The sequence below is a fragment of the Procambarus clarkii genome, chromosome 5, assembly GCF_040958095.1.
Source record: "Procambarus clarkii isolate CNS0578487 chromosome 5, FALCON_Pclarkii_2.0, whole genome shotgun sequence".
Classification (NCBI taxonomy): Eukaryota; Metazoa; Arthropoda; class Malacostraca; order Decapoda; family Cambaridae; genus Procambarus; species Procambarus clarkii.
Window position 1 is genome coordinate 6402362 of NC_091154.1, and position 13687 is coordinate 6416048.

The window sequence follows — 13687 nt, forward strand, 5'->3', positions numbered from 1 at the left end:
AGCCTCCTTGTTTAGATTCCTAAATGATGTTCTTATGTGTACTAACTTTGCACATGTGTTAACTTTGTTTATATGAGATTCTGGTGTTGGGATTATGTCTACTAGCAGGTGTTTTTCTTGTATTATTTCTTGTAATTGCCTTTTACCTTATGGTGCAGTTAAATACAGGTCTCGTATTTCCCTTGTCCGTTTCATTACTTTACACTTATTTGGATTGAATGCCAACAGCTATTTATGTGCTCCACTTCTGAAGTTTGAGAAGATGTTCTTGCAGCATCCTACAGTCCTCACAAGTTGTTATTCTCATTAACTTTGCATCATCTGCAAATATCGACATATACGAGCTACGAGTTCACTCTGCAAGGTCATTTTCATAAATTCAAAAACCAGTAATGATCCTAAAATAGAGCCTACTGGAACACCACTTTTCACTTCTCTCCAGCCTGACATATCCTCTGATTATATCCCTTTGTTTCCTGTCCTTTAGGTACTCCCTTACCCCAGTCCATTGCCTTTCTTGGTATCGCTGCTTGTCTTTCCGTCTTGTATTTTAGTCATGTGTGGGGAACTGTATGAAAAGCTTTTTGCCAGTCTAGGAAGATGCAGTCTTCCCCATCCTTCCTTCTCTTGTCTTATTTTGGCGATTGTCATAAAATTCAATCAAGTTTGTTAAATGTGATTGTCCCTCTCTGATGCCGTGTTGTGACGATATTATAAAATTTACTCTCCCAGAATGTTCTACAATCCTTTATCTGGTGACATTTTTCTAGGCTCCTTCATGGAGTTTGCTTTCTAATATTACTTTCCTCATGATTAAATTTCTGTTGCACGCCCACCGTGTCGCCTCCATCTGTCTAAACCAGTGACGGACTCGTTTATAAGGTCGTGCTACACTGACCTGTCAGTCCTGGAACATTGGGTCGCTTAACATGTTTCTCCTTCCCCCAGGTGGCTGTCTTTTTGTGCCTTTCAGTTCATGAACGTGTGTGGCCATTTTGTGTGTCCTTTGTTTCCTCAGATGGCCAACTTTGAATTTTTATCAGTACTTAGTTGTGTGGCCATTGGGCACGTTTCTCCCTCCTCCAGATGGCCATAAATTCAGTCATTTTGGGAGCGTGTGGACGCTTAGACAATCCCTCCTTTCCCTGTATAGTCATATTATTGTTTGTTAGTTCCGGAGTGTGTGGCCATGTCCCTCTTTCCTGTTGATGACTGTCTTTTTGTATGTTTGGCCAGTCACATGTCCCTCCTACCCTCAGATGGCCATATAATTGACTGTCATTTTGGGAGCGTGTGGCCGCTTACACGTCTCTCCTTCCTCCAGATGGCCGTCTTTTTGTTTCTGTGATTCTGTCGGTCTTTCTTTTGTCGATAATTTTGTTACTTCTGACTTTCTGCTGCCATTGCCACCTGCCTTGGACTTCGTGCTTACCAGTTTGTATTTTGTACTTCGTAATTACCTAAGTGTAATTACCTAAGTGTAGTTACACGATGAGAGCTACACTCGTGGTGTCCCGTCTTCCCAGCACTCTTTGTCATATAACGCTTCGTGTTTGTATTTCTATGCTTGGGATTATCTGTCTGTGTATGGGTTTGTTGTGACTGTATCTTTATATTGTTTCTGTATGCAAGTCTTTGTGTGTGCATCTGTTCTGTCTTGTCGGTCTGTCTCTTGTCCGTCTGTCCATCTGTGTGTACGTCCCTGTCTGAATGAATGTCCATATGTCTATTAAATTGTTTATATTGTTAATAAGAACAAGTAATGCCATTTTGTTTATATGTTATAAATAAAATTGAAGTACTGTACTGAAATCAGTTACCGTCAGGTGTTCCATGCAAAATATTCTGTACTGGTCCATTATGCATCAGGGTAGCCATACTGCCCACATGAGCACACACGTTCATTTCCACTCTTGTTTCATTTTTTGTGCTTGTTCATTCATGATTTGATAATGTGGCCGAAATACATAACCAAACAAAGATTATGTGAAATTAAATGAAAGGTATGACGACTGGGAGGCCTGGTCGACGACCGGGCTACGGGGACACTATGCCCCAAAATCATCTCGAGGTAACCTCAGAGTCTGATGTTTTGGTCTGTACTGGAATATCATCAAGCTGTCACGACTTGATAAGCATCCAGAATGGCTCGAAACATCATCACTCGTTCAATTTCGCGTGTCGGTTGGGTTATATAACAATAATGAATTAATAAATTGCCTAAAGGTACATATAATATGGGAGCATTGGTCACTTATGTTATGTGATGATTTAAGATCTTTGAATGAATGGCGAGAAACTACTATACATATCTCAAAATATCTTTTGTTACTTGTTGTGAGGTATGTGTGGAGAGGGCGTGTGGGCGACGAATCCTCACACCACCATGCAGGATCAGCTTCAGGACTTGGTGAATCAGACGGGGAACATGGGACTCGTGGACTTGGCTACCACACTGCACCAGACATATCATCCTCTTCTGGCCATCTCCAAGCTCTCCCCAACTCTTCATCTTGGAGTTATTGACAAGGTAAGTCTATGGAAGCTTATGGTCTCGGTCTTCGGCGAGCATAAGAAATATTTCCGGAACAACGTGGACATCTTCAAGAGGAAACTGGATTGTTTTCTCCAAGTAGTGCCGGACCAACCAGGCTGTGGTGGGTATGTGGGCCTGCGGGCCGCTCCAAGCAACAGCCTGGTGGACCAAACTCTCACAAGTCAAGCCTGGCCTTGGGCCGGGCTTGGGGAGTAGAACAACTCCCAGAACCCCATCAACCAGGTATCAACCAGGCAAGTTCTTGGGAAGTTGTGCGGTTCATACAGATTATGAACACTCGCTCAAAAAATTTTTTGCAGTTGAATTGCCATCACTCATGCTAGAGGAAGCATTATCTCTACAGCAGCTGTCAATCCATTTTTGAACGAATATCTTCTTGATTTGATACATCCAATCCAAGTACAGTATTGAGATGGCCAAATTGATGACTGGTAATTGTTACTTTTCTAGGGGAGCCCCGTTGGCTTCCCAGAGCTATCCAGGGTGATATTGCTAATGTCAGACTTTGGCATCAGTCATGTGTATGGAGTTCTTAGGCCTGCCGGGGATCATGAGCCAGAACCTGGCCCCCTCAAAGAGGCACAAGAAAATGGCCAATAGAACCCCCCCCCCCCCCCTGTGGTTGGAAGCATTCTATGTCTGCCATCGACTGGGTCAGGCCACCCAAAAAGGTAAGCATTCCAAAACAAACCCCTATTCTGGGTAAGAAATTGCTAATGGGAGCCGAACTAGTGGACAGAACTCCCAAAATAAAAACGAGGTACTGAGCATGACGTTACACGTCGTCGCGCTGCTGTCTGCGCAGCTCTCCCCTCCCCGGGTGGGGAAGGTGAGCCCCAGAACCCTTACGCCAGCGACCCAAGACCTCAGTTCTAAAGCTGATGAGCTAGGCAGAAGTTGTGTGCTCTGGCTTCAGTCTTGGTCACAGCACTGTACCTTGTGGCATGGTGGCTGTCTTGTAAGGGGTATGGGAGCCAGGAGTTTTTCTTCAGTACTCGGGCTGCATGCGCCTAGGGTTCCCTTCCTTAGGTGCCCAGTAAGTATTGCCATTGGGGCTTGGGGCCACCTTTCACAAGTTTCTTGGGTTCTGCCTCTGCTTGGCCATTTACTGCTCAGTTTTCGGCTGCCCTTTGTGTGCTAGGGTGTTCTGTCTCCCTTGTTCGCCTTAGGGTAGGGGGCAGTTTGCACTGGTAGGGGGTGCAGGGTACTGTGCAACTTATTTTCACCATTCATAGCGGCCGGCTCTGTTCCTGCTCCATTTTGGTTGCTGTGACGGGGCTTGGGGGTGTTGGTTGCTTCGGTTTTGTTTCCGTCCGCACCCCCTTGTCTTTCCCCTGTTGTGATTTCGTCTGGTCCATCCTCCCCCACCCCCCCCTGATCATCCACTTGGGCTGGATGGTAGAGCGACGGTCTCGCGTCATGCAGATCGGCGTTCAATCCCCGACCGTCCAAGTGGTTGGGCACCATTCCTTCCCCCCGTCCCATCCCAAATCCTTATCCTGACCCCTTCCCAGTGTTATATACAGTGGAACCTCTATTAACGAGTTTAATCCATTCTGGCACCGAGCTCGTTATCTGGAAAACTCGTCTTAAGAAACAAATTTCCCCATTTAAAATAAAGGAAATAAATTTAATCCGTTCCACTCCCAAAAACATCCATACTTGTATGACATTTTTTTATGTAAATATAATACTGCACATGTAAATATAAATGTTTTGTTATACTGTTTTAATGTTTACTTTACCTTATGAAGAGTCGTTGCTGGCTTGAGGGAGACGATGGGGAGGTGGGAAGGAGGAGAGGGGTTATGGTGTGGAAGGAGAATCCACCTCTGAGTCAGGCGGATTCTCTCTTGGAAATTTCACCCAAATTTATTTCAAATGACACACAAGGATGCGTTAGACCAGCACCAAATAAAAAACTACGTCGATTGCACTCGTCGTGTCAACAATACAATGGTCTTACCACAAAGATACAATACAATGCTGTTCTCCCAAATAGGCTATGTGGCTATTAGAGAAAACGGAAATTTCATGGCAAACATGTTTATACTATCCCCAAGTCGATCGGATAAGAATTAGATTTTATAGAAATATTTGCTTAAATGACACTTGAGCGCGGTGTTTGGGTCCATTCAAGAGAAAAAAGTGTGTCACGTTCAAGCGACATATACCTGCGAAAGTGATAACACTTTCACAAAGTGTTATCACAAAGTGATAAATTAATTAAACATTTTCACACACCGGATTGTCACTGCTTTATCAGAGCAGCTTTTCCAAGAACGCATTCACCTTTTCAAACATTCCCAACACTTCCCTGATCTCAGTGGAAGAGGCAACATCCTCCCTTACCTCCTCATTCCCTTACTAATGGTGTAAATTGTTGATGAGGACCTGCCATACTCCCTTGTGAGATCAGTCACATAGACACCACACTCATGCTTTGCTATAATTTCCTTCTTGCTAATCCACAGTAATTGTGTCTTTCTTCCTCTTGACAACACTATCTTTAGCAAGCAGCTTCTTTGGAGATATCGTGTGTTACAAATTGTAGTAGCAAAACCACTAAAAACAAAGAAAAGCGCAAATAAATCCAGAGGGATGCTTGTCGTGTGCGATACAACAACAACACTGGCGTCGGAGGTCTCCGAGAATTTGCGAGAACCCGCGAGACGCTAGGAAGCACCATGTGGTTTTGCTCGTTAATAGAGGTGAAGCTCGTCAATAGAGACAAATTTGCTGTGAGTGGCTCGCTCGTTACTGGAAATGCTCGTTAATAGAGCCGCTCATTAATCGAGGTTCCACTGTAGTTGTAATGACTTGGTGTTGACCAGACCACACACTAGAAGTTGAAGGGACGACGACGTTTTGGTCCGTCCTGGACCATTCTCAAGTCGATTGTGAAGAGGAGGTAGAGACAGGCAATAAATAGGCAAGAGAGAGCTGAGGAGGAAAGTAAGGTGTAGGGGATAGTAGTAATAATGAGAACTGCACCAGTCTTCATCTGGTTGGTGCAGTGATCGCCCTGTGTGTAAGTCAGGGTTCTCGTAAGGGGCGTCGGCCCCTTTGCGGTTCGCCCCATTGACGGGGTGATGGAGGGGAGGCTCTCTCTGCTCGCGCCTGGTCTCACGGTCCATGGGCGTTTTGGGTCTTTTCCGACGGCCTGCGGTGGCGTTGGGTGGCCCCTCCTCCGGTGGGGAATTTGGGACTGGCTTCTTCTTCTGCGCTCTGTCGGGTCATCTCTGAGTGGGTATGCTTAAGCGTGGTCAAAACGACGACGTCCCTTGGGTGAGTTTCCCGTCTGTTCCCAGTCCCGAAATGGGACTGTGCAGACCTGCAGTTGATTATGGACTTGACCCATCTGAACCCCTGGGTTTCTTGCCTCTCCTTTTAGATGACCTCTCTGTCCCAAGTCCGGTTTCTGTTGGAGCTGGGTGCTTGGATGGTGTCCCTGGACCTCTGGGACATGTATTGGCATATTCTGATTCATCTGGGATTCAGAGATTGGCTCGGATTTGTTGTGGGGCATCTCGGTTACCACTTTCGAGGTCTCCCATTCTGGTTCTGCTGCCCTATGGTTTAATCTGGCACCTCGCGTGTTCACACACCTTACCCGGATAGTGGTGGCCCGTCTGCATCTCTTAGGTCTTCAGGTGTTGGCTTACCTCAACGACTGGCTGATCTGGGCTCCCAGCCAGTCCACGTGTCTGCTCGCCATGGATTTGGTTCTTTCCCAGCTCGCTGGGTTCGGGTTCCTGGTGAACTGGTGGAAGTCCCATCTGGTTCCCTCTCTGGTTTGACCTTGGCTGGGTCTTGTGTGAGACTCTCAGCCTGTTTCCTTGTCTCTCCCTCCAGAGTCTCTGATTCGGCTGCACTCCTGCCTTCGCTTATTCTGGGGGCTCCCGGGTCCCTCGGCGGAGGGCGCGAGGATTTGTGCAGGAGCCTGAACTTTGCTGTGATGGTCTACCCACCGGGTCGGGTTTTGCTTCGTCGGTTGTTCTGGTTCTTTTTTGGACGTTCCTTCCACCTCTCTCGTGACTGCTGGGTTCGGTCCCCTGGGGCCTTGTGTCAGCTGCTGCGTCGCCGGTTTCCTCTTTGGGTTTTTTGGGGTTCATTGCCTTGGCGCCTGACAGCTGAGTGGACAGCGCTTCGAATTCATAGTTCTTAGGTTCTGGGTTCGATTTCCGGTTAGAGGCGAAGACAAGTGGGCAAAAAAGTTTTTCCCCCTGATGCCCCTTTTACCTAGCAGCAAATAGGTACCTGGGAGTTAGTCAGCTGCTACAGGCTGCTTCCTGGGAAGGGGGTTAACAAAAATGAGGCCTGATCGAGGACTGGGCCGCGGGGACGCTAAGCCCCGAAATAATCTCAAGATAACCTCAAGATTGGCGCCTACCCAAACCCTCGCTCAATGTGTTCACTGACACATCGTCTCTTGGCTGGGGCTTTGTGACCAGTGCTGACCAGGCAGGCCAGGGGTGGTGGGGTCCATCCTTCCGTCGGGTCCACTGCACGGTGCAGGAGTTTGCGGTGGTGTTCGGGTTGCCTGCGGATCGACGATCCAGCTCCATTCGGACCACTCCCCCGTGGTTCATTGCCTGAATCGAAGGAGTTTGATACGGTCCTTAGCTCTTTAGGGGCTGTTCGCTTCAGGTAACTCGTCTGCTGAGTTCTCGGGATTTGGCTCTCCTGACCATTCACGTCCGGGGAGGGGGGGCATGTCTAACATCCTAGCGAACAGCCTGTCCCAGTTCATTCCCCCTGTCCGTGTAATGGAGTGTTGTGGATGGTCGAGGCTGACTCCTTCAGTTGGCTCTGCCAGACGTTCGGAGCCTGGAGGTGGACCTCTTCGCGTCGGCGTGATCGAAGCGTCTTCCGGTATATGCGGGGCCCTTCCCCAACTGTGAGGCCGTCGGGGTCGATGCCGTTAGGCAGGAATGGTCGAGGCGGGAGTTCCTGTACCTCTTCCTACTGGTTCAGCTGTTGCTCCAGGTCCTAGCTCACTTAGATTTACAACAGGAGAGTAGTCCTCTTGGCCCCATGGTGGCCGACCCAGCTTTGGTTTCAGGCGCTGCTTGCTCGGTGTCCGAATCTGGAGGTATTCCCGCAGCTCCGCCTCTTTCAGCAGATCGGTCCGGTCCGTTACGTGACTGGTTCAATCTCCTCGAGTCTTCGCGTCTGGTCTTTCTGGGGGGGAGCCCCGTCAGCTCCCCGGAGCTATCCAGGGGAGCCTCTGTAGCTCCCTGAGAACACACTTGCAGGTACAGTTGATAAGTCACATTAATGTGGTGGAAGAGTTGACACTCGACCCACACATTTGAGAATGAAGAACCGACAACGTTTAGGTCTATCCTGGACTATTATCCCCATAATGAAGACCCAACAACATTTCTGTCCGTCCCTGACCATTATCAAGTTGTGATAATGGTCCAGGACAGACCAAATCGTTGTTGGTTCTTCATTTTTCAGATGTGTGGGCTTAGTGTCAACTCATTGAGGTCTTCCCTTTGTTGTGTCGATCAGTGTTCTAACCAGGAGGGAAGGGGTGTCGGTTATGCTGATTAATTCAGAGACCTATTTTGCTGGTTATGTGGTATAGAAAAGTTCAGTTTGCTATGTTTTGATTAAAAAATTGATTTCTGTCTTGAGTAAAATCGGGATTCTTTATTAATTTTTGTTACTTAATATAATGGATGGATTTAAACTGCTGTAAGGCTTTTGACTTGGCAAATTAATACCCAACCCACACATGGTAAGCACCTAAAATGATGACATTTAGGTCCATCCTGGACCCTTAACAAGTCATCAACAAATTATGAGGTAAGTTGATACACATCTGTAGTAAATTGACTTAATTATTGCATTTTTTACATAATGGAATACTGATGAGCTTTATTTTTTTGTTTAACAGAAGCATCAACCAATTAAGAACTTCACGGTCCTGCCCCAGTCCCCAACACGAGTCAGTATTATATACCGCAATGTCTACTGCCTGAACGTCGACCTGCTGCCCTGTGGATTAGTTGCCGTCCGAGATGGAGCATACAGCAGTTTTGAGACTTCGAAATTAATCGAAGAGTTTATCCAGATACAGGGGCTCAAGGTAAGTGTCTGTCATATACCCGGGATTCCAGCTGCAGAATTTCTGCAGAGTAGACCCAGACATTCTTGTGTACAGCTTCAGACTTATTTGTGCACAGCACTAGACTTTTGCAGTTTCACGTGAGACTAGTCATCAGTGTCTACTCAAATATGATAGTTCAGTGTTAGGCACATTAAGATTCCAGCATAGTAATGATCTTGTTATACTCGACTAGTTGTGTTTGTGGGGGGTGATCTTTGGCTCTTGGGTCCTGCCTCTCGTCCAGAGATTATTTGGCTCTTGTCATATCTACATTGAAGGACTGAAACTATGATAATAAATAACCTTTGTTTGGCCCAGCAGAAATAGTTGGTCATGTTTCCTTTCACCTAATGGGGCTGTTCACCTAGTACTAAAACAGGAACTCAGGAGATAGGCAACTGTTGTGGGTAGTATCTTGTGGAAGGTCAGTCAGTAGTTGGCCTAGGGGGAGAGGAAGTCCTTGATAAGCCCCCAATCATGGTTTCCTGTACCCTGACAATGGGAACTATAAAGCATCGTTTAACTGTCTTAATTGCTGCATAAGTAACAATCATTTACATGTTTTAGTTGGGGAAAATTAGAGAACTGTTGGGTTATCTTGAGATGACATCGGGGCTTAGCGTCGCCGCGGCCCAGTCCTAGACCAGGCCTCCATTTTGTTACACATCCCCAGGAAGCAGCCCGTAGGTAGCATCCCAAGTACCTATTTACTGCTAGGTGAACAGGGCCATCAGGGAGAAAGAAATTCTGCCCATTTGTTTCCGCCTCCGCCGGGGATTGAATCCGGAACCTTAGGACTACGAATCTTGAGCACTGTCCACTTGGCTGTCTGGCCCCTCTGGGCTGGGTATCTAATTTTCAGGCATGTTATCGCGCATGAATTTTGGTCTGTCTGTTCTCGGTAAAAATGTTGTTTGTTTCATCCACAGGCATTCCTGAGCAAGTACGTGGATGAGACTGCCATCAACATCAGACGCTCCCAGTCTGAGGATGACAATCCGCCCACGCCGATCCCACTGGACGACACGTTGTGGCCCACCCCCAAGGCTGCTTCTCCGGCACGCCACGGTCCCATGACCCCGCCCATATCCTCGAATCCACACACGCCCGCCAGTCCTCACCCTGGCGGCATGACTCAGGTGTGGCTACCCTGTCTGATACGTGCTCGTAGTTGAACGTCAGTGTTAATGGTTAATTTTTTCCCCTCTTTCCAAAATTCTTTAAAACTACCTATAATACTGATATAATTGTAGAGTACATTTGGTTTAGACTGTATGAGTCTGCACTCCCTCATACTCCACCTCTATTCCTCCCCTCACAGCCTCCCTCCCTTATAGACACCCGTCCTTACAGCCTCTCCCTCTCTCCCTCCCTCACTTACTCCTTTGCTCCCTCTCTCCCTCACAGCCTCCCTTCCTCATGGCCTCCCTCACTCTTTTTGCTCCTTCACAGCCTCCCTCACTCACAGCCTCCCTCCCTCACTCCCTTGCTCCCTCCGTCACAGCCTCTTCCCTGCTCCCTCCATGGTTGTGTTGTGTAAAGTTTACACAACCACTCATCTTGTATGGTTGTGTATACCTATCGTTTAATGTCAACCAATCTTATGAAATATTAGTTGACAAGTTTTTTCCTGTAGTATGTATTCCTAATTAAATATTAGTATACCAGTTTGGTTATCTGGTGGGCAGATAACCAAATAACCATAACTTGCTTATGGAAATGGGTAAATAATAAGAGCCGATTAGCCAGAATACAGAATGTTATTGGTTTCCATTATAGACTGGCGGACACGGAGGGTTCGTCTCGAGCCCTGCAACCAGCGGCTTCTCTTTGGCATCCCCTCCATCGTTGCCCGGGATGAACCCATCGCCCGCCATGCTGCCCCACCCATCCCCAGGTGGAGGATTCCTGGGGGCTAATTCACCGTCTGCGCCACAACACAGCGTATCGTCGCCAGGGTTCCTGGCGCCTTCCCCAGCTGGGCCACACTCCGTGCCGATGCACTCTCCGGCCTCGGCCATCATGCACAGCCAAAGTAAAGTGTCCTGCCTGAGCAGTGGTGTTTTGCCCTTTATTAAGGTGGTGGATGACCATGGCCTCCTTCACCTTCAGCTACGTTCCTCCTCGGTTGCTTTATTAATCCCAGGGAAAATATTGAGATGGTACGAAGCTGCATCTCTGGACTCCCTAGGCACGCACATGACCAACGGAACCATGCTAGGGCCATCATGGTACCATCGGTAGTGCTTGTGTCTGCAGAGTCCACAGCTGCATGTTCAGTCTCGTTGTACAACCCCCAATATTTGTTCATCTACACGTCAAGTTCTTACGAGTTCATTGTGCTTTATTAGTCCAAATTTGAAAGAGTTGTTTAATGATCTTAGTGCAGTGTAACTGTGAGGTAATCAGAGGCATCAGGTGAAAGGAAGTGGGTCCAATTGTTTGTGTCCTGCTTGGTGACTGTACTACCGGGACCTTAAGGAAGGTCACGGTAGTACAGTCGGGTTCATTCTCAACTCACAATCGAGAATTTCAGTTTTAAATTCCAGGCGAGACAGAAATGGTTGGGCCCATTTTCTATCACCTAATGCACCTGTTCACCTAGCAGTAAGTAGGTACTTAGGAGTTAAGTCAGCTTGTTGTGGGTTTGCATCCTGGGCGGGGTCAGTAATTCTACCCTGGGGAGGGGGGTGGCTCGATATAAGCCTAATGTGTATGAATACACTCTGCCTGCCTGTCTCCGACACAATGAATTGTGTCGGGGACACAATGAATTCCTACTGTGCTACATGACCCATAAAAGTATGTTTATGCTTGTGTACCTGTTGAGTCAGCTTCCCTTCTTCCCTCCCTCCCTCCTTACCTCCCTCCCTTCCTCCTTGCCTCCCTCCCTCCTTACCTCCCTCCCTTCCTCCTTGCCTCCCTCCCTCCTTACCTCCCTCCCTTCCTCCTTGCCTCCCTCCCTTCCTCCTTGCCTCCCTCCCTCCTTACCTCCCTCCCTTCCTCCTTGCCTCCCTCCCTTCCTCCTTGCCTCCCTCCCTTCCTCCTTGCCTCCCTCCCTCCTTACCTCCCTCCCTTCCTCCTTGCCTCCCTCCCTTCCTCCTTGCCTCCCTCCTTGCCTCCCTCCCTCCTTACCTCCCTCCCTTCCTCCTTGCCTCCCTCCTTGCCTCCCTCCCTCCTTACCTCCCTCCCTCCTTACCTCCCTCCCTCCTTACCTCCCTCCCTTCCTCCTTGCCTCCCTCCCTCCTTACCTCCCTCCCTTCCTCCTTACCTACCTCCCTCCTTACCTACCTCCCTCCTTACCTACCTCCCTCCCTCCTTGCCTCCCTCCTTACCTACCTCCCTCTCTCCCTCCCTCATTGCCTCCCTCCCTCCTTGCCTTCTTCCTTTCCTCACAGCCTACTTCCTTTCCTCACAGCCTACTTCCTTTCCTCCATCACAGCCTGCCTCCCTCACCGCCTCCCTAGTGACTAGATAAGTACAGGCTGCTTCCCAGCACTGAGCTGCATAGCCAGTTTACTTCTGACATCTGACACTCTTGTCATTTTCTGGAATGTTTCATCTGTCACTTTCTGCTGATCCATACAGGATCCAGTGTGGCGACCCATACAGGATCCAGTGTGGCGACCCATACAGGATCCAGTGTGGCGACCCATACAGGATCCAGTGTGGCGACCCATACAGGATACAGTTTGGCGACCCACCATTCTCCATTCCCCTGTCCCCTCATCCCCACCATCCCCTCCCCCTGTCCCCTCGTCCTCCCCACCATTACCCCCTCCCCCTGTCCCCTCGTCCTCCCGACCATTACCCCCCTCCCCCTGTCCCCTCGTCCTCCCCACCATTACCCCCTCCCCCTGTCCCATCGTCCTCCCCCACCATTACCCCCCTCCCCCTGACCCCTCGTCCTCCCCACCATTACCCCCTCCCCCTGTCCCCTCGTCCTCCCCACCATTACCCCCTCCCCCTGTCCCCTTGTCCTCCCGACCATTACCCCCTCCCCCACCATTACCCCCTCCCCCTGTCCCATTGTCCTCCCCCACCATTACCCCCTCCCCCTGACCCCTCGTCCTCCCCACCATTACCCCCTCCCCCTGTCCCCTCGTCCTCCCCCACCATTACCCCCTCCCCCTGTCCCCTCGTCCTCCCCCACCATTACCCCCTCCCCCTGACCCCTCGTCCTCCCCACCATTACCCCCTCCCCCTGTCCCCTCGTCCTCCCCACCATTACCCCCTCCCCCTGTCCCCTTGTCCTCCCCACCATCTCCCCACACTTGTCCCCCCTCGTCCACGAAATGAAAAAAATAAAAAATGTATAAAATAAACTATACTCACGAAATGAACGGTATGGTAAACAACATAGCTGCATTCCAACGCAATGTCACACAAAATAATTAAATCGAAATAAAAATAAATAGAAATCTATGAAAATTCAATTTGTCAATGCAATAAGAAACATTGAAATGGAATCGTAACCTATTTAGTATAGCAACGTATTTGATGCAAGGATCAAGCTGGTGTATTTGATGTAAGAGTTGCTCTTACGTGCAACAGATGGCACTGTTTCTTAAAAAAAGAATGTTTTTACCTGTCACAGGTGTGGCATCTATACTTAAACTTACAAAAGGAATGTTATAGTAAACAACACAGCTCAATTCCAAGGCAATGTCACACAAAATAATTAAATCAAAATTTTTATAAATAAAAATTTATGAAAATTCAATTTATCAATGAAATTGGAAACATTGAAACGGAATCGTAACGTATTTATTATGGCGTGTGTGTTGCTATTACGTGCAACATATGCCGCTGTTTTTCAAAAAAAGCATGTTTTTTCCTGTCACAGTTGAGGCATGTATATAGTAGATATATAAAAAGACGCGCCTATTCGAATGCAACGTTGTGTCAAAATTTCAAAGCAATCGATAAAGAGGTTTCGAAGATTTTCCTCACATGAAAAAGTTTTTCAGAAAAAGCATGTTTTTTTTTACTGTCACAGACGTGACATC

The 13687-nt window shown here is 48.2% G+C and overlaps 1 protein-coding gene across 2 annotated transcripts in view; it reads left to right on the top strand.

The window, feature by feature from the left end:
* MED14 (mediator complex subunit 14) overlaps positions 1-13687 on the top strand; it is a 107808-nt gene that overhangs the window by 51254 nt on the left and 42867 nt on the right. For both annotated transcript variants that reach the window (XM_045751718.2, XM_069338912.1), the window contains exons 17-20: positions 2343-2530; positions 8466-8657; positions 9608-9817; positions 10458-10713. In XM_045751718.2, the coding sequence (XP_045607674.1) occupies positions 2343-2530; positions 8466-8657; positions 9608-9817; positions 10458-10713 (846 nt within the window). The remainder of the gene's footprint in view (positions 1-2342; positions 2531-8465; positions 8658-9607; positions 9818-10457; positions 10714-13687) is intronic.